The 20,204-nt window shown below is 44.3% G+C and overlaps 3 protein-coding genes across 6 annotated transcripts in view; 1 reads left to right on the plus strand and 2 right to left on the minus strand.

The window, feature by feature from the left end:
• ARHGAP44 (Rho GTPase activating protein 44) overlaps nucleotides 1-20,204 on the minus strand; it is a 239,099-nt gene that overhangs the window by 153,315 nt on the left and 65,580 nt on the right. The window lies entirely within an intron of this gene.
• RECQL5 (RecQ like helicase 5) overlaps nucleotides 1-20,204 on the minus strand; it is a 48,027-nt gene that overhangs the window by 11,680 nt on the left and 16,143 nt on the right. Inside the window, exons 7-8 of the mRNA XM_061461976.1 lie at nucleotides 19,355-19,517; nucleotides 18,925-19,007 (exon numbers count right to left, since the gene is read on the minus strand). Coding sequence (XP_061317960.1) covers nucleotides 18,925-19,007; nucleotides 19,355-19,517 — 246 coding nt within the window. The remainder of the gene's footprint in view (nucleotides 1-18,924; nucleotides 19,008-19,354; nucleotides 19,518-20,204) is intronic.
• SMIM5 (small integral membrane protein 5) lies at nucleotides 627-17,229 on the plus strand. Of its 4 annotated transcripts, none has more exons than XM_061461972.1 (5): nucleotides 627-1,460; nucleotides 9,877-10,030; nucleotides 11,411-11,718; nucleotides 11,817-15,240; nucleotides 16,379-17,229. In XM_061461972.1, exons 2-3 carry the CDS (start codon nucleotides 9,904-9,906, stop codon nucleotides 11,530-11,532), a joined length of 249 nt encoding a protein of 82 aa, XP_061317956.1. In that variant the 5' UTR covers nucleotides 627-1,460; nucleotides 9,877-9,903; the 3' UTR covers nucleotides 11,533-11,718; nucleotides 11,817-15,240; nucleotides 16,379-17,229. The 4 variants fall into 4 exon arrangements, 3 of the variants coding, with proteins under 3 accessions (XP_061317956.1, XP_061317958.1, XP_061317957.1); XM_061461973.1 differs by lacking the exon at nucleotides 627-1,460 and adding an exon at nucleotides 2,116-2,496; XM_061461974.1 differs by lacking the exon at nucleotides 11,817-15,240.

Raw genomic sequence — 20,204 nt, forward strand, 5'->3', positions numbered from 1 at the left:
CTGCAGAATTACCCAAACTGTGGCCACGGCCCCAGTTGAGCCAGCAGTGCTCCTGAGTTGGGTCATAACGGAAATTCAGTTGCAGAACTAAGATTGCAGTCCTGTAATAGAATTCAAAAGGCCAAAACCAGAGTTACTAACAGCGATGCTGAGGGTAATCACTAGATTAATCCTTAACACAAGAGGTCCTGAAACATAGTTGGTTATGCATTAACATGTGGTGGGAGAACTTCCTGAGCACCTGACTAATGCCCAAGACTTGGAGAGATTATTTACATAAATTAATAGTAGGTTTTATTATTATACATGTCCCAAAATTATTTCACCTTTTAAATATGCAACTGTATTATTTGCCTACCCCACCCTTCAACAGGAGTATGCATAAGCTGACCACTGGTCTTTAAAATGTTCAAAGTTATCATGTCATTTGGGACATCCTACCCTGATTTGACCTCATGGGATAGGATAAAGAGCAAGTAACAACTGAGTTCCCTAACATGTTTTTGCCTTCTTGCAATTAGTAGAAGCAGATGCACAGTCAGAGAAGAAGCAAAGTCACATACCCCAAAAGCAGCTTTGCCTCTCCCAAAATATATCAGAAGAAAGCATTCCTTAATATAAGCCAGAGAAGGGTACACAGCTCATCAGAACTTCCCAAAAAAAAACCAACCAGAAAGTCTTAGAATTAAGCCAAGAAATGAAAGCATTAAAACCGACAAAAATCATGCGAGTACAAGTAAGTCACATAGATGCCAGTAGCTGAACAAAAGCCATTCGATGAGCTTTATCAAATAGGGGGGCAAATGATGAGGTTGATAAGAAATCACCACTTTGCACCTGCCTGAAGGACATCATCTAAACTTCAACAACCTCTGGGACAAGACAGCGGGTGTCAGATGTCCCCAACACAAGGCACCAAGTGAGTGAACACCATGGCCAAGGGCAGGGGCAAAGTGACTTCAGCAGCAGCGTTCCTGTGCCCTGTCCAGGCGGGCTCTGCTCCACCGTCCTGCAGACCTCTTGCGCTGTCCCACCAAGGAGCACAAGAAAAAAGCTCCTTCCCTGGGAGTCTGTACGGGCAGCATAAAGAAAAGCTAATTGCTTCAACAGCCCCCAAACTATCGCAGGGAAAGAATCGAGTCAAGTCGCACTCCAGAAAAAGCTGTAATTAAAGGGAAAACAAGCAAAGACCTCGCTAGGAGGAAACGCAGGGAGGATGCGAGCAACAAGTGCCGCGCTCGGTGTGCGGGAGCTCCGCTCCTCGGGCCCACCCTCCCTCTCTGGCACATGTAACAGGAAACTTCCCGTCTCCGGGACAACCAATAACAAAAAACGGGCAGAGCCAACAGCTGGCTGTCAGCAGCCCGAGGAGAGCGGCGCCGGAGGAGCCGGGCGAGGGGAGTTGACCTGAGCGCTTAACACGACCGAAACGAGAGGAGGAGAGCTGGTGCGCGGCTGGGGTAAGGCTGAGCTGTTGTTGCTGGTGTTCGGTCAACCCTAACACCTGAACTCGATAGCAGGGAGCTGGAGCTTTCGCAGCTGTCTGCGCGGGGAACTGCGGAGTCAGCCGCTGAGCAGAGCCTGCCCAGCCCGAAGCCGTGTGCAAGGGACGCTCGGGAGAAAAGCTTTAAGGAGAGCTGCAGGAACCTGCGCCCAGCGCGCCGGGGCCAAGGAGCCCGCCCGCGGCCCCAGAGCCGCAGCAGGGGCTCCGCTGTGATGCGGAAGGCGGCTGCTGTGTTCCTGTTGCTGTTAGGGAATGTGACTCAAGCTGATAAGCAGTCTAGCACAGGGCATTCTCCACTGCAGTGACTTGATATATTAATGTAGACAAGAGGGCTCCTCTGCTCCTCCATATGTGTATGGGAGTAGCTGCTAGCACAGGCAAGCGCCTGCGAAACCAAGCGGGTGCAGCCACAGCGCTTCTCCAGAGCTCCTCCCAGCTGGAGCAAAGTTTAGCCCCCAAATCCTGAAGTAGAGAGCTTAGCAAATAAACCCTGGTCAGGGAACCAGCATATTGTGCAAGTTCAGCATCTGTGTCCAATAGAAATAAATGGAAAGACTTTACACAGCTTCTAACGAGCATTTTAAAAAATCAGCCAGGGCACAGATGCTGGTTTACTATTCAAAACAGCCTGAGAAACCACTGTGCAAGAGAACACAGACACACATACATGGTCTGTGATTTGCAGCAACAGGACTATCAGGTCTGAATGCAGTGAGAAGGGAAGGAAGAGGATGCCCCAATTACATGAAATTACAGAATCGTTTAGGTTGGAAAAGACCTTTCAAGATCATCAAGTCCAAGCCTTGGTTTTACATAAGAGAGGTGCCACATAGCCTGAGCTCCCATCTCATTTTGCTTCTGGATACGGAAGGGGGACTAGAAGGGAAACTGACCACATATCCCCTGTCTCCTGCCACGTGAAGATGGTGACTCTGTTCGGAAGCTCCTGCAACTTCTAACACTGAGCCAGGACCACTTGCCTCTTCCAGAAGGTACATGGGCAGTCAGCTGTTTACCAACAGGCAGGGAGAGAGGCACGAAGCCAATTCTCACCAAAAGGATCCTGATCTTACACATACCTGTAGGGAAGAATGTTAAGGATCAGGTATTTCCACTTCTCTCCATTCCCATTAATGCAGAACAGAGGGTGGCTCTTTCTGACCTACGTGTTGTACAAACAAACACCAGATTGGAACTGCCTGTGCAGGAGCAAAGACCCACACACCTCCAGTCTAGCCCTATGTTCAAAGGGGATGAAGGCAAGTTTCTACCAGGCTAATGAAGTGTCACTGCAGGCTGGTTGTTGCAGTTAAGATGGCTTCTTAAATTATGGGAAAAACAAAGTTGGGGGGTAAGGGGGAAGGCAGGAGGGAGGAGTGAGGGGAGAAAGGCTGGGGTGAGGTAGAAAAACACACCAAGTGTTCCGAGCCAAAAGAAAATCTTAACATGCTTGGCTGGGGGCTTGTCCAGTGCAGCTCAGTTGTACATGACGGGAAGGGGGGGGGAAGGAAGAAGCAATGTGAAACACATGTCTGGATAAAAGCAGCTTGTGTTACAGCTGTCATAATGCACGGGCCTCTCAGCCTGAATGCACTGCTAAAATGGTTATGGGAGTGGAAGTACAAACTAAGCAGAGTTGGACAGAGCTGAGCCTTTCTGGAACACAAACCCCTGCTCCACAGACACAGGGACTGCATGAAAGCTGGGTGAGGAAAGCAGCGCCCATCCCTCATCGCCTGGCAGGCTCTCACCACTACCCCCTGCAACCACAGCTGATACAGGGCAAAACAGCTTCTTCTGAGAAAGGAGCTGTTGTAGCCTTCAGTTCTGAACTCTTACACCCAAGTTCTGAGTTCTTACACCCAAGCAGCATCTTTACTAGGCTCAGACTAGCATATTTCATAAGAACTCAAAAATGCATGTAATTTCTGAGACATGCAGGTCTGAGATCAGCCAAGGCCAAGGCACAGAGGTGGCTGCCAGAAGATGGAAGTGTTCCCAGCGCTCTCAGGGGGCTCCAGCTGCCTCACCTCAAACACCAAACTACTGAGAGATCCCAGGATGTTTGGAAGTAACTATTTACAAGGTTCTCAAAGCACAGAGCTACCTCTGTTGGCTTCCTGGGAAACAGTTATTTTGCTAATATTAGAATAGACTTCCAGGCTAGATTCAAGCATCAGCAACCCTAAAAAAGGTTCTCTTGTAGAACAGCTACAGGTTTATTTTTAAAATTGACCTTTTCCTTTCACTGGATGGCTTAGTGCTTTGGTTTTCCCACTTGAAAATGGGACTAGCAGTGAGGAATGGGGTTTTGTGGACTTGTTTGTGGGACGGACTAGAGAAAACCTGGGTGTCCTGCAGAGGTGCAGACTCTCAGCTCAGTGCCCCAGTGGGTACCTCAGCTACTGAAATTGCAATTGCAAGCAATTCAGTGCCTTTTTATATTAATCTAATATTAGGTTGTAGGGGAGGGAAGGGACATTTACAGCACTGCCTCAAAACCGATCTCCAAACAGTGGGTGGTGGAGATGACAGGGTATCCCAGCCAAACGGCTACCCAGTCCAGGCAGCTTTATAATCTGAAAAACTGTGTGGCTGCCTTTCCAGGCCAGCTGACCAAGTCAAAGCTTTTCTTCCATGACATTGAGCTGCAATTTACCAGTTTGGGTGTGTGCCGTTAAAAGGCTGAATTCTCTTGATTGTGGAAACTATTTTCATCTGCTTGGGAATGAATTATAGGTCTGTTTGGCTCCATTCGCTCCTGTTTTAGGGGAATACAAGGGCTTGTCTGTGAACTGTAGTTTTAAATTTCACGTAGCTGGTCACCTACAGTCATGGCAGCAAACCATGCTGCATTAACAACTATGAGGGAAAACCATGCGCTAATGAGATGACTACATTTCTATAGCCCTTTTCATCTCAGAAGTACTTAGAACAATGAACAATCGTACAGGAACTATTACATGTTCTGCCAAAATGCACCTAAACCATGACACCATCAAGCAGCCCAGCACTGTTTGAGGACTGGTGAGGAAGCACCACAGACCTTATCCATGCAAAATCAGAAGCGTGTTCCAGGAATTAAGAACAAAGCTGGCAGGTTTAGAAACTAGCCAAGCCTTCATGTTCTTAAGAAAATGGCCAAATGCAGTCAGAGTTTATTTGAAAGTTTTAGACCAGAATAAAAAGCATCCCCTTCCCTTCAGCTGCTCAGCACCCTCCTTCTGTGAGGCTGGGACTGCCTTCTAAGATCTCCTACCAAATAAGTTACCACAATCCACACAGGCTTCCCACCCCTACACAGGTCCAACTTCAACCAATTTATTTAACTTGTCTGAGTAAGAACACTGCAAAGTATTTGCTTCTCCACAGCCACAGTCTTGGTGAAAAAGACAACGTTTCAATGAGAACGTTGCCCTGGATTCTGCTTGCTTGGGCACACCAGGGAGGGCCAGCTTCGTAAGGTGTCTGGAACATTGCTGACTTGCGTTAGGGGCACAGTGAAGGATGTCAAATTCACCGTCACTGGGACTTGCTGCAATAGGACTAGAGGCATCAGCAGCTTCAGGGTACCACCAGCAAACTCCCCGCTCCAAAGCTCCATCTCCATCTTTAGATTACTACAGCAAAAAATCCATGCATGCAAAAATTTATAGAGGGAGCACAGTGAAGCCAATGGACTGGGATCACATCAAGAGAAATAAACCCCCATGCAGCATGGCTGGGTAAGGAGCAATCAAGAGCAGGAGCCATGCTTTCATCTACTTCATCCTGAACAGCCTCTGTGCCTGGAGTGTAACAAGCAGTCAGCGAGTTAAGGCCATTTCAGTTTGTAACTGCAGCAAGACCAGGGTCTGTCTAGCTAAGGATTTCAGAGCATGTTAAGAGACCTGGACACACAACAATCAGCAGACAAACCTCATGAAATTGAAATGGTTGCATGTTCTGCCACTTTGCAGAGATCAAGTCACCCAACGGAGGAATGGGATGACTTATCCAAAGTCAGAGAACCAGGAAGCATCACTGACAGTCCAGGAAGACCACCTACACTTACTGGCTTCCAGTCCTGAGGCTAAACCACAGACTCAAATTCATGTTGCTTGCACTGAAATTGTCTGCTCAAATGCCACTGGGGTCATGACTAAACAAGCATCTCATTCCTCAGCAGTAAAATTAAGCTCACCCACTCTCTGCAGTTCAACTTCTGATGCACCCGTGTAGACACACAGGATGAACACAGCTTTCCAAAACAAAGACAAGCAAAAAAAAACCCCAAGCAATTCACATCAATTCCACTTACTTTAAGTAACTTGACCAGCTTAAGGCAGAGAGAGGGATGTGGGACCCCACCTTACATGGTCATCCCAAAGCTCTTTTTCTCGTTTGAGGACTGGAATCTACCACACACAGCCAGTTCACAGTTACAGAGAAACCCTGACCAAGGTTTTCCTCTTGAATGTCTAGATTGAGGCCTTTTAATGGCTTTATTCTCAAAAGGGCTGAGCAGCCAACTTCTTTGAGTGCTTCAGTATGGCTTAAGTCCACTAAAACAGTTCAGAAAGATTTCAGTGCTATTATGGCAATTTTCACTGCTTTAGTCAGTGGGCATAGCAAGATGAATCTGCATTAAAAACAAACAAGCACTTTCTGGGAATCAATCTACAGAAGCCCTAAATATAGGATGTGCTTTGGTTTGAAAGGGTCATCTAATCCTTGCAGCAGAGCAGCATATGTTCAGATGCTGGGCATCCTCCTACTCTGTGCTCTCTTCTCAACCAAGGGTACTGTACATGGCATTTGGCTTTTTTTTCCTCAAAAACAAGTAAACCCAAATTAAAAGATTTGTTCTATTCCCTCCCCTGCTAGGCCTTGTAACATAGGGGAGGACAGAAAGGTTTGATGATCTAGTCCCACTGGCAACACTGGAGAGATGAGTTATTTTATACAGAACAGACAGAAGAGGAAACAGCTGAAACCAGTATTTTCAGCCTGTCAGGGCTCCTCAGCTGGAACTCCCCAACCACCTCTCACAGGCATCAGCATTGTGTTCACCTTCTTTGCTATGTGATTTTCTCATCTTGCTTCTCTTCATTCCATTCTTATTTCATGTGATCTCTAGCTACAGCTGTGAAGCAAAAGTTCATGACATTAGGTCTGACAATGCCTTATGAAGACTATACTGCACTGTTGTCATTTTTCCATAATGAGTTCCATCAGTGGGGCTGCCCTGGCAGCATGTCTCCTCTTCTCTGGAGGGCTGCTATCCTCCATGGATGCAGTTCTGAGGAAGGACATGAAATCCCAATTAAGAAAAACACTGGCAGACAATTATGTTTGCTCCAAACCCCACAGAATCTGTGAGGTACTAACTTGGGTGGCTGCTCTATGCTCTGGAACAGCATTCTAATCTTAGAAAGTGAACTGTCAGTTAAGACCTACAACCTTAAGTTTCAAATCTCTTAAGACTTGCCCATTTTAATAATAATCATTACAGTGACTGCTTCAGCCAAACATCCTGTACCACCTGGGCCTCTACTAGTGGTGACTGGGAGCTTACTTGAACACAGTATGATAAAAAAAAAAAAAGAGGATTAATTCTTACGGCTCCACTCTGCAATCTGTAAGTACTGTCATCGCTGTTGGGGTGTACATGAGCAAGATGAGGCAGAAGCATACGACACTTAAGTCACCCAGCGCTAGCCTTACCCTTATGCTAATCTCTAGGGCAAGATCTTGGTTCTGCTGAAATCAACTGGGAAAAGATCACAATCAAAACTAGACCTGACCATAGAATCATAGAATAGTTAGGGCTGGAAAGGACCTTAAGATCATCCAGTTCCAACCCCCCTGCCATGGGCAGGGACACCTCACACTAAACCATGCCACCCAAGGCTCGTCGAGCCTGGTCTTGAACACCGCCAGGGATGAAGCATTCACAACCTCCCTGGGCAACCCATTCCAGTGCCTCACCACCCTTACAGGAAAGAATTTCCTCCTTATATCCAATCTAAACTTCCCCTCTTTAAGTTTTAACCCGTTACCCCTTGTCCTATCTTTACATCACAGGTAGAATGGAAGATACAGAAGTCCATGAATATAACCAGTTTTCTTGGTGGGTTTTGGTTTTCTTGGTTTGGTTTGGTTTTGTTTTTTTTAAGTAAGTGATTTTTCCCCTTGGCACCTGTGTGCTGTCAAAAGTGCAGTTGAGCAGAAAAACATTTGCTTCCTCATGGGTGGACTGGAGGCTGCATCACCAACATCAAAACTTTGACTCTGAAGTTCAAACCAAAGTAAACAAGCAACATTCCTTGCAAGTTTTCAAATAAAAACCCTTTAACTTAGCTCCAGCTCAGGCCTGTTACTGAGACACCTCTTGTCATTTTAGACTGGGCACTTGGCTAATCCATGAGGAGTTCTACAATCCTAATCAGTAATTTTACACTGGATGCCCAAACTTCAGAACCTTGGCTATTAACACTCACTGCTTCTGGTGCAGCCCAAAGCGTGGCATGAAAGGTGACAGCAGATTCTGTACTAGGAGAGCTTCCAGGTAGGCTGCAGCACCTCCCAAGGGAGCAAACATTTTCAGAATGTTAAAGCCAGAAATACTTAAAAAAAAAATAAATAAAAAATTTCTCTTCTTGAGCCAAGAGCAGAACACACAACCCACTTCAGCTCTGCCTGCACTGCCACCTCTTCGAATAGCAACAACACTGGAAACTTGCTGACACAGAATCCCGCAGCACTGTGCAAAAGATAAAGCAGCCATTTCTGCAGCAGCTCACTTGGGGTGCAATCATCTAGAAAGAACTTGTTAAACCTAGTCTCAAAAGTTACCTTTTCAGGTTAAAAGGCCACAGCTTTGCCTCCCTGCTGAGTTGGACAGAGATCTTTCTGTAGATATAGATTTTCCATCTACCCCCATCCCTAGGATACCAGCTGGTTCCGATTTTTATTTCTTATCTTGGATTTCAAAGAACAAAGAAAATGCGTTTTGAATTGCATAAACATACAAAATGTAATTTAACTTGGCACTGAAGTATTGAAGCCCAGCATGCAAAGATATAGCCAAGGTCTCTCTGTCCTCAGTGTGTTTAGAAGAGCTGAACTCGAAGCAGCAGTTTGTTTGAGTAACCAAACCAGATCTGCAGTAATAAACTAGCTGGCTTATTCTGGAAGTACTCTCTTGGTCACTTGGCTTTGTGTTATCACCAAGATAACACATTAATAAATATTAAATAGCAATGTTCCAGTCCCACAAAACAGTACTATTACAATACACACATGCTAGTACATTCTAATATAATAATGACATAAGAGTCAAACAATGGGTATTTCTCAACAATATCCTACTCCAATTACTGACTGAAGCAAAATTTTAACTTCCATAGCTCTCATGCAAGCTTGTTTGTTGTGATGCCTTCCAAAATCTTTCTCATGGGACAAAAGAACAGCAAATACTTGTGGCAAACCTGAGGCACCTAACTTTGACTAAACTATTTTCAGTAACAACAGTTCCTGGTGATCATGCTTCCTGGGAATAAAGAAGGTGTAAAATGACTGTGCAGGGCAGTAGAGATTAAGGGATTAACTTCATGGGGCAGGTATCTCTCCAACAGATCCAGGGGCTTTTGCTTTGCTCAGCACCAGCAGTGATAGGTGGGCATCCACTGCTCTATTCATGTATTGCCCCATTAGAACAGACTGTGGCTTAAAAGAAAAAAAAAGCTACATTTAACTTAACATATAAAATTTGCATTCACCTGTAAGAAATTAAAAAGCATCCTGCTGTCATCAGTGAACACAGACTTTAGCTCTTAATGTCACCATTCAGTAAAACTGTTTGGTAAAACATTATTAATGATATTGTAGTGAGGTATTGAAGTAAGTGCCTTAGTTTTTGAAGGGGCTTTCTGTGGGTGCAAGTGCAAGAAGTGTTCAAGGGCTGTGTTAATCAGTAAAAAACAATTGAAAACTACATACACTGGAGTTCAGCATTTGGAATTCCAGTTAGAATTGCATTTCTAACTGCAATTAGAAGGACAAAATCAGAGAACTGGCAAAAAAGCCTTACTTTCTTAGGTGCAAGCCAAGGGCAGACACTGTCCAGTTCTAACTCTGTGCCTGCTGAAATAAGTGTCCTTTTACTGCTGAACAGTACAGCTGACAAAAGCACCCTCAAACCCAGATTTTGAAATTAAACCAGTGCCAAAACACGTAGACAATTAATAGTTCTCCACCTTAGCTACTGGGAGCAAGGACTGAGACCAGATAAACTTGTTTTCCTTGTGATCACCAGCCCTATAAGAAGGCTGGCAGTTTGCTAGCATTAGTCAGTGGAAAGGTTTATTCTCTATTTGGTTCTTCCACAGCATAAAGCCTGGAGAGGTTGAGCCAGAATGTCTTCTGAAGGATTTCTGAAGGAAATGCAAACCATCGGTGAGAAGTTTCTCCTTAAGCTCCAGAAACTGCCCAAGGCTGACCCGGTGGAGATTGTGTCCTTTTGTGTGGTTCTTCTGTTTATCGGTGAGTGTATCAGCGGTTGCAGAGGGATGTCAGAATGTCTCTTCTCTTCTACGGGGGCAGCTTACTCCAGTCTTTGTTGCTGGGTTGGTGTTGTTGGCAGTCATTTCCTCTGAGGCCCAGTTTAATTTCTAGGTAATGTTTTAATACTCAGTGTCTGTCTCTACACGCATGCAGAGAACACCAGGCAACAGTATTGCTTTCCCCAGAGCTTTCATATTATAGCATTAAACAGCAGTACTCTACCAGAGCTGCTGCAATGCTCTGATGCATGGGAGATTGTTTATGACAAATGGTATTAGGGCACCTCACTGCTGAAGAAGACACAAAGTCTGAGACTCCAAGTATCATTCCTGTGCTTACTTCAGTGGAAAGACCCTATTTATTCTTCTCTGGTAATGGCAAGATCCCTCCTCCTGCTCTGTGGGGATGGCATGGAACTAATAACAAAGAGCTGCTTGATCCAGAGGGATGGAGTTTGTTTAGACAATGGGAAAACAAGCAGGAAGGAAGAAAGGCCCTCCCCCTCCACGAGGTAGGCTTTGCTCCCAGCCAAAAGGAAGGGAGTGGATCCAGCCTGGACACTCCTCCCCAGGCTGGAATTCAGAAAGACACACCTGCTGCTTTAGTTTTTTCATACCTACAGCTGGTTCCCCACAGGTCCCATAACATGGCAGCCCAGCTGCAGACTGTTAAGGAACACAGGCACACACACGTGCACATTCACACACTCTTACGTGTTTTGAGGGATTAAACACATCATCCTTTCCTATCCCTGATAAATTAACATACTCCTCCAACACCAACCATTATGCCTAGTGTAGGGTAGCACTGATTTAGCCCAAAGGTTCATGAAACAATCCTTGCATTTGCAGTGTGTATTTTTTTCAAACAAAATACAGAAGAAAGAGTAAAGCCAACCCAGTCACAAGTATCTGTCCTTATTAAAGGGTACACTGTACACACTCCTCAGAAGCGCAACTGCCAGTTTGACTAACCAAATCCTCTTGAGTTGCTTCTGACACAACTATGGGGAGAGCTGGATCTTCATCCTTTCCAGGCACACAGCTGTACTTAGTCACTGCACATCACCTCCAAAACAACAGCCCATTAAGCAGATAAACATATGCCTCCACATGGTTTGGTGTATAGCTGTTAGGATCATGAAATATTCAGTAATGATTGTCCAGATTAAATGGATAACTAACACAAGGGAGCCCAAATTTAGGAGGAGGGAGGTAGGGATATGGGCAAAAAAAAAAATGGCAAGAAACCAGGCTTTGTTCATTCTGCTGCTCACTGAACAACTTAGAGGAGACACAGGGTTACTGTGTGGTGATTGCTCCTATGTCAATAAACAATATCCTTTGCTCGTCTTTCTAGTTACTGTTCTGGTGCTCATGATCATTGCCTGCAGCTGCTGCTGCTATAGCTGCTGTAGCTGTGATGGACATCCTGACCACAGACGGAGAAAGATCCAAGTCCGCCCAGCTGCCCATTCATGAAATGCAACAAGTGGTGACACAATTTACTATCAAGGACATGCACGGACATCATGATTCAGTCCCATGGGGATGACTTTCTACACCAGGTCACTGGAAATGGCAATAACAATTAATATGACTCAAAGGACCAGAAATCACAGCATGGAATTCCTTCTTTCTGTGACAGCCACTACTGTGACCAGAAAGGTAATGCTAATTTACCATCACTGTCTCCTTCTTCTAGGGTGGGGTGAGGGTGCTGGACACATGCTGCTGAGAAAACAAACATGCTTTCCCATTGACAGCCCTGCAACTGGGCCAGCCAACAATTCCCTCTGTGAGCATGGAGCCACAGACCAAAGCAGAGAACACAGAGGCTGACACCCTAGGCAGCGCTTACTCTCTTTACAGGTGGCTAATCCAGAAGGGTGGTGCACGGTGCTAGCAGAACCCCCTGACATCACTGAGAGATCTACATGCTTAATGCATCTTGGATCAATCCCAAACCTGCTATCTCAAAAGCTGCCTGCAACACACACATTTAGCAGAGACGTCTGCTGAAAACAACAAACTTCATCCAGACATACCAGCTGAGGCTCTGAGCATAGCCAGAACAAATGCTCCTCACTTTACTGCATGGCGGATACAGTGATATGAAACTGCCAGAGAGAAAAACCAGTTCATGTGCAATACCCTTTGTAAACAGAAACGTGAAGGCAAAAGTGAAAACTTCACCAATGCTACAGCTTCATTTGATCATTCTGCTGCTAAATGTGCTCCCTCCCCACCCTCTGTGTGGTTCTGCTCCTCTGCTTACTGCAGGTGAATGGTTCTTATGGAGTATGGGAGTTTGAGATGAACAAACCTGTCCTTCCTTGAGAGACCTGTGTGCCTGACTCCCTGCCCTGTGTGCAGTTTATTTTAGTGGACATAAACATTATGCCTCAGGTTTATTTATTAGCACATGCAAAGGCATTTCAGAGGAGTGACATACCAGGTGGTAACCATCACTGCAGGGCACCCATGCAGCAGCTGACAGCGAGCACTGTGACAAAGCAGAGCCCAGAACAGCCTGTACAGCTGGAGACAAGTGCAAATAAATCCCTTTTCCACACTGCTCCCACTGTGTATGTTTGGTTTCTACTTCAGTGATTTATGTACATACAAGGCTATGGTGCAGGTCACAGCTTTCCTAACTGGGACAGCCATAGGAAGACCATCACACTGCACCTGACTCTGTAAGCCACTGGTCTTTCTGTCCCAGACGTGAAACCACCCACCTTTATGAGAAGGCATATTGATAAGTTATCTTCTATCCTTGTACCCCAATTGCTAAGTGTAGAGGAATCAAAGGGATTGCACATGTACATACCAGAGCTAGCATCTAGCTCTCTAGAGAAAAGAATCAAATTTATAACCACAGACTTTTAAACATTCTTAAACATTTTAAACACTTCAAAAAGAACAAAAATTTTGAAAACTTTGTAAAGAAACCTCTTTTAGCCAATGCCTGCACCCAAACCAGTAAAAAGCACACTCCACTGCTACATCCTCATGTATTCAATTTTTGCAAAGAAACCATATGTAGGTATTTTGTATTTTTGTACTGTTGCCCACTGGGATACAGCTGCAGCAGCAACACAGAGAATAGGCTAAAAATTAAGAAAAAAAAATTCCAGCAGAAAATAAGGCTGTTCCTTAGAGTGTAAGTATTTGAGCCCCAACTTGACAACTGCCAACAGAAGACTGCACTAGTATGAGCTACTGCACACAGTTTCACTGAGACGGACGAAGTGCTGGCCTTTATTGTACTTCCCCAGCTTTCACTCCAGACCAATAAATATGTCAGGGTAGGATAAGATCAAGTGTGGCATCAACCTATTCTAATCAACATTCAGAGATACATCACACAAACCTCTCTGTCAGATATGGCTTTGCTCATTTTGCTTACAAACAAGTGGCAATCAAGGTGACATATGAAGTCTCAGAACCTCTTTTGTAGGAGACAGACTCAACAGATGTTTCTGGATCTAATGAGATCTGTGAAAGCACAGAGCTTACCTTCTTTCCTAGCTTATCCTAGACAGCACCAGCTAGAGGAATTAACAGAATCCCATTGAGAAATGTTACAGCAGCATGGAACCAGTCTATGCTAAGTCAGGAGGAAACTCAGCTCACATACCAACTGACAGCTTGATGTCACTAGGAATAAGCTGCCAGGCCTTATCTCAACAGGAAAAGCTACAAATACACGTTCTCCAGTGGTTTTACAAGTCAAACCACTGACAGATAGCAGGCAGGGGGACAAGAGAAATGGCTCCTGTCTTATTTCTGCCATTGCAAGTTCCTGAATTAGAAACAGAGACTAAACACAACACTTAAGAGAAGGAGTGAAAATTAAGCAATTCTCTAAAGAACTCATGTGGCTTTCTGGAGCAGAGGAGCAGTCACTACATACAGGAGAATCCCTGGACTGATTTCTACATACTTGCCTAGACCTCACAAGCCTAATGTTCTGCTTCCTACCATTTTGTACAGTTGCTCGCAGCTGGACTATTCGTACACTTAGTGTTTAGTTATGCCCACTGCTGGCCTGGGTGGGCTCTGCCGCCTTCCTGCATGCAACAGATCAGTTTGGCCTGAAAGATGCCCAGCAAATCCCAGCTAACTACAGTTCTTCAGTTTCTGTTGACAAGCAACATGTCAGCCTCTGGGTCCCTGCTCACCACTCACACCAGCTTTTGTGGGTTTGGTTTCAATCATTACCCACATAAGGGGACCTGGAATGCTCTAGTGAGCACTAGTGAGGATAGATCCATCCTCTCAGTTTCAAAAAGCAGAGGGAGATCCAGAAAAGCACAAGACTAAGGTGAGACTGTTTCAAATACAGCAACTTCTGTACATGTTGTGAAAGCCTGAGTGACCCTAGAAGGAACTGCAAGGGAATACAGTCACTTCAGCCATGATGACACAAGTGTTGAAATAATTCCCTGAAAAACCTAAAAGAGACAAGAAGCCAGCCTCTGCAGCAGAGGTAGCTGAAGTTCCACTGATGACTTGACGGAATAGCTTCTATTCTATAACATCATCCCTTCCTTTCAAAGTGATTTGCTTGGCTTGTGAAAAACAGTTTCCTTTTACACACACACAACCTCACACACCACATTGTCCTCCTCCTCCTCGCCTCCCATCCCTCTCCAGCACCATCCTTCTGGTCTTCTTCAGTTAGGAAAGCAACAGGGACACAGTTTTATTGAAGCTAATGGCAGTGCAAGGCTCTGGAATGAGTTTATCCACCCAAACTCTCACACTGAGTTTTGGACTGGAGGGCAGTCTTGTTCACAGTCATTTTAAATATGGTGGTCTCCTAACAGAGCTTACAATACAGATCCACTCAGGATCCAACAAAAGCCTCTTCTCTCCACTGCATCCTTCCCCAGTCAGAGGGCATCATGAGCCTTTACAACCACTGGAAGAGGTGTACAAGTAGATAAAGCCATGGGGAAGAAAGAACCTCTTTTCAAGTAGGCTCAATGCCTTTGACCAGATTAGCCACACCTTTGCAGGGAAGTCAGCTGTTAATCATTGACTGTAGTACAAACAGGCACCTTCCATGCTGGCTCTGCAATCTCCAGGTGCAGTAAGGGAGTTCTTCCCCACAGGCCAAGATCTCTTGGAGGGAATGCAGAGAACCAGAAGAAACACCTGCTACAAACATAACAGCTTCAGGTATTTATAAACTTGCATACAGCTGTCCTGTTTCAGAAGATTTAACTGTGGTTAGCAAAAGAGATGAGAACTTTCTAGGGTGAACAGTCACACTGGGCTTCTGCCTTTGGGTCTACATAACTAGTATCTAGACTGTCTCCTTTTTAAATGCAAAGTAAGCTATCCAGAACCACCTTCATGTCCCATATGCCTGTTGGTTAGAGCCTGGCATGGTGATTTGCCATCATTCCAGAAAACAACACATGAACTGAATATATTTGGCTGCTAAGAAGGAAACAAAAGCTTCAGCATACTGAAGTGTGCTCCTCGTCAAATGTATTTGGCAAGGATGAAACACACTTTCCTTATAGTATTAAGGATCCAGACATAATGGGAAGCAAGTCAAACAAATTTTCAAAAATAATGGACCTCCCTTAATGTATTAGGACTGCACAGTCATATTTCTGAGAAAGTTTGAGGAATAATCCATCTTTTCCCTTGAGAAGCAAGGAAGCTTTAGTAAAACCACAAGATGCTTGCAGAGAGATGCTGGATATTCTTTAGAAAGCTATCACCAAGCCATTATGCAAAGTACCAGTGAAAGAGTAAATCTGTAGAACTCACTGAGATCCCACTTTGAATAATTGCTGGACCCAAGTACTGCACGGGAGGAAAATATGCTTCTATGGTAGAGTAACAGAAAGTGTTACTAAAGGAAACTCCCTTAGCAGGAGATCTTTTTACACAACTACTCTAAGCCCCATGGCAGCACGAGATGGACATGAAGAACTTTACTTATTTTTTTGCAGGTTTTTTTGGTTGGTCGGTTTCAAGTAAACTAAATTAATAATCTCCAGTGTGTTTTCAGAGTTTATCTCCCTTTTAGAGATACTTCCAATGGCAGCAAAGAATACTTGGTTTTCATGTATAGGCTGTAGAGTTGTAAAGCCAGAACCTTTCCTCTTTACATCTCTGTAGATCTGATTGTGAAACTGGTCTTACCTACCTTTCTTCTGGCTTATGCTCCCATTGCTGTAACTCTCCCTTTTGGGTAAAGGGTGTTGCAGGCACAGAGAACATGAATGCCTATACTGCTTTGGGGACTGGGGCTCAGAGCACAGAGAGGACACCAACAGCTGATGTCTTTGTTTATCTCTAGCAGGGTGGAAGCCAACATGTCTTCAGTACAAGAGGCATCCTCAGCTCTGGAAGACCTAAAGAGACTGATTGAAACAAGTGATTGGGCTCTTGGAGGGCTAGTGGTGATTGGCACCTTTTGTCTTGTTTTTGTTGGTCTCCTTTTATTTGCTGCCATCTTTGGCTGCTGCTCATCCCCAAGGCACAAAGTGGGGTATAAATAGCAAAACTCAGACACTGTACTTGGAGCCCTACGCTAAGCAAGAATCAGCCCAGCTACAACCTATAATTGTGTTGTTCATAGAAAATCATCTTCTCTCATACCCTCTTCTCTCCCTGGATGGTTATTTCTCCCCATGCAACTTCCCTGAATCAAGAGAAGGCACCACCACCAGCAAGCTGCTCTGCAAGTCTACAACAAACTCAACACCTATCTGCTATCTGCATTCAGAAACTGTGTGACTAGACAAATACCAAAGTCAGCTCACATCTGCCTGATTTTCATCTTTCAAGCAAAACCATTGGTCACAGGCAAATGGTCAGCTACCTCCTAAAACTAATAAAGATGTCTTCCACTGATGCAGTTACAGGGTTTTTTTTCCACCTTGCAAATGGGGAACAAGAAACTCTGACCAGCGAAAGCTTTGCTCAAACACACTCCCCAGAACAGCTTATACCATTGCTCTCCTGTCATACTTGGACAAATGCCTAAATATACTATGCAAAAATCCTTGCCAACATGCAAGTCTGTCTTTATTTGTTCCTATTTAGAACCTTGCAAGGTCAGTTTCACTATCCAAACAGTGAAAGCAAACGTGAATAGAACTGTATTAATTGAAAATGTAAAAAATAAATGCAACATACTGTTCCTTTACATAGAATCTTAGTCTCCTGTAGTTACAAAGAGGGAAGCCAGTGAGTGGTGCTGCAATATGTTACTCTGGGATACGTATACAGCATGTTATAAAGTAGGAAGAATGTACCAGGGTGGGGGAGGGAAGAAAAAGTATGGAAGAGGTAATTTCTAATTAGGGCAGAGATACTCTGCTACAGAAACCTCTCTTACATACCCAATGAAATCCTGTATCTGTTACTATTCATCTGAGCAAAGGAGAATGTTTTCTTTCTGTCCTTGCCTAGTTACTGCCTCATTGCTGATGCGCAACTCTAGAGAAAGTCCTCACTTGAGACAGCAGTCAGGCTCTTTACAACGTGCATGAAGTAGGAGATGTAATAAGACAGTAACATGGAGCCCAACTCATGCCCTCCCTGGGGCATCACCCTGGAATGTCCTGAAACCCCTGCTTCTGGTTTGTGCAAGGTTAGTTCAGTGATCCCAGTCCAGTTCTTATGGCACTAGCGTCCATTCCAGGAAGTGACTGTCCTGGCTAACTCTACTGTTATAAACAGCTTAGGAATCCAGGAGAAATAGATACCAAGACAAGGCTTCCTGAGGTTAACATCTAACCAGATCGATACAGCTGCCCCTCAGACTATACAAATCCCAGACACAAACAGCCACCTGGCCACTCTTACTGTTAGCTAGTAACACGCACCAGAAGGAGCAGAGCTGCTTAAAGTAAGTAGATCAAACTAAACAGCAAGACAACTCCCAGTAGCTACTTCTCAGAATCACCTTGACTTTGGGCAGAGAAAAGCTCCTTCAAATACTCCAGGACTCAGAATTGTGCCATACTTTAGTACAAGCAACACTTTCTTGGAGCAGCCCCATAAAACAGGATTTGTTACCAAGCACGACCACAAGGAGAGCACATGCTAACCAGGGCATCAGAAAAGCATCACATGTCACAATCACACTGAAAAAGTTGTCCCAGACACAGGTGTGAAAAATGAAACAAAATGCAGACTTGAAAGCAAGACACATGTTGACTGTTTTCAGCTAGTGAACACAGACTGCTCTCTTACTGGCAAAATTATAGCCTTGATGTCTTATCCAGCATGGAATAGCAATTAGTACAATTACAGTTTACAAGTCAGAACCTAAACAATTCACATTGCTGTTGCTACTCTGCATTTAGACTGGGGACATCCATAATTTGGGCCTGTTTCTGAAACATTCTAGGCACCACTGGCTCCTTCTAAGGTCAATAAGAATCATAGATACCTCATTCTTTGCAGAATGGAGCCACTGAGGTTTAGAGAAATATTAAATCTAAATGCTTCCATCCCATGCTGATTAGGCTGCCTATCTCTTTAGAAGAGAGATAATGTAGTGAAGAAGGAAAGAGTCAAAACAAAAGCAAATGCAACTAAGTCAGCCCATCATCAAAGACAGAACATAGTAAAATTCATAGCCAGAAGAATTACATTTTAACATCACCACGTCACTTGGTCAGGCTCCAAGACCAACCTACCAGTTATCTGAGAGGTGGGAGTGAGAGAGAGATGTCTCAGGGACACCTTCCTCAGTTCAGACAGCAAAATACCAGGCAATTCATTCAGTATTTTTTTTCCTGGACGTGCAAGATCTCAGGAATAACAGTGCCCTGGAAGGGACAGAGCATGGTTTCCCCAACACTAAACAGTATTTGAAAGAATTGCACTCACCCCAGTTCCTCACAGAAGTTCACAATGGCATCAAAAGCTGTCATCACAGCTTTGTCAGATTCTTTTAAGGTGCCTTCTTTTTCCTGAAAGCAGAAGGGGGCAATAACAATAGTCTTAAATTTAAATATAAACAGATAAAGGAACTCTAGTGACAACTAAATCCAACCCTTCTCATCAATCCAGCAAACACGTATAGACACCATCCTGCCTCTGCTCCAGTCTTATGCTCACCCATGCCTCTCTAACAGAGCTGAAGCTGTAGCCCTTTCCCTTTCTGTTTCATTCCTCAGTACTGTCCCTTGAAACAGGGCTACTGACAGCTCAAGACCCAGAAAAACTCACTTCATCTTTGCACATTCTGCAGGCAAACCAGATCAGAGCAAAGGCAGCAGCATATCTAGGCAGGTGGGTACTCTTCTGCAGATCTTACCTGGATGTTAGAGAGCTCCTTCTTAATCAGAAAGCTGACTTGATCCCTCTCATGCCTTGAGTAATATAGGCGACAGCAGGATGGCTTCCCATCTCTCCCAGCTCTGCCAGACTCTTGGTAATATCCAGCCATTGACTTAGCAATATTCCAATGGGCAACAAATCTGCATGGGATAAGGCAACAGGAAACATAAGGCTGCAGGTTTCTCAGATCACTTCCTATACAATGGTGTTATTTGTGGACATCAACAACAGTAAAATATAGGGCAGCAAAAGCATAAAAGACAGGGTTTAGCAGAGCAAGGGATTTTGCACACAGAAATGTAAGTCCTCTTAACATGAGACACAAGGAAAACAGCTGGGCTATAAGAAAAACAACACACCAGAACAGCATGTGAGCAGGGTGTTACTTTAAATGGATGGAAAAGGATGAGCATGTGAATATCCCAAACATGCATAGAATTGTACAGCTATGAAGACTGAGAATAAGGACACTGAATTACAGAGTTTGGGAGATTTTACCATGAAGTACAGCATTAATAAAAAAGTCCTATTTATTTTGTGGAACACAATTTGAACATTGCAGAACACCTTTCGAAATAATCGATTTTAAAGACATTTTTCCTGCATGGGAAAGTCTGTCTTACCAAGCTGACTTGTAGATGAAGGCATCCTTCCTTCCTTCCTAGCCAGATAATACAAGTATAGAATCATTGCTAAACTTCATATAATCTCTGACTGTTTTCAACACACCACTTCTTTAAACCTCCTTGTACCTGACTATTTGGCAATTCAGCTTACACCTGCACTGACAGCATTTCACAGGACAGTAATGCTGCCAATGTTTTAAA

Source organism: Pezoporus flaviventris, unplaced genomic scaffold (genome assembly GCF_033815535.1).
Source record: "Pezoporus flaviventris isolate CSIRO_AGI_PZ_B2104156 unplaced genomic scaffold, CSIRO_AGI_Pfla_v1 ptg000034l, whole genome shotgun sequence".
In the NCBI taxonomy this organism is placed as follows: domain Eukaryota; kingdom Metazoa; phylum Chordata; class Aves; order Psittaciformes; family Psittacidae; genus Pezoporus; species Pezoporus flaviventris.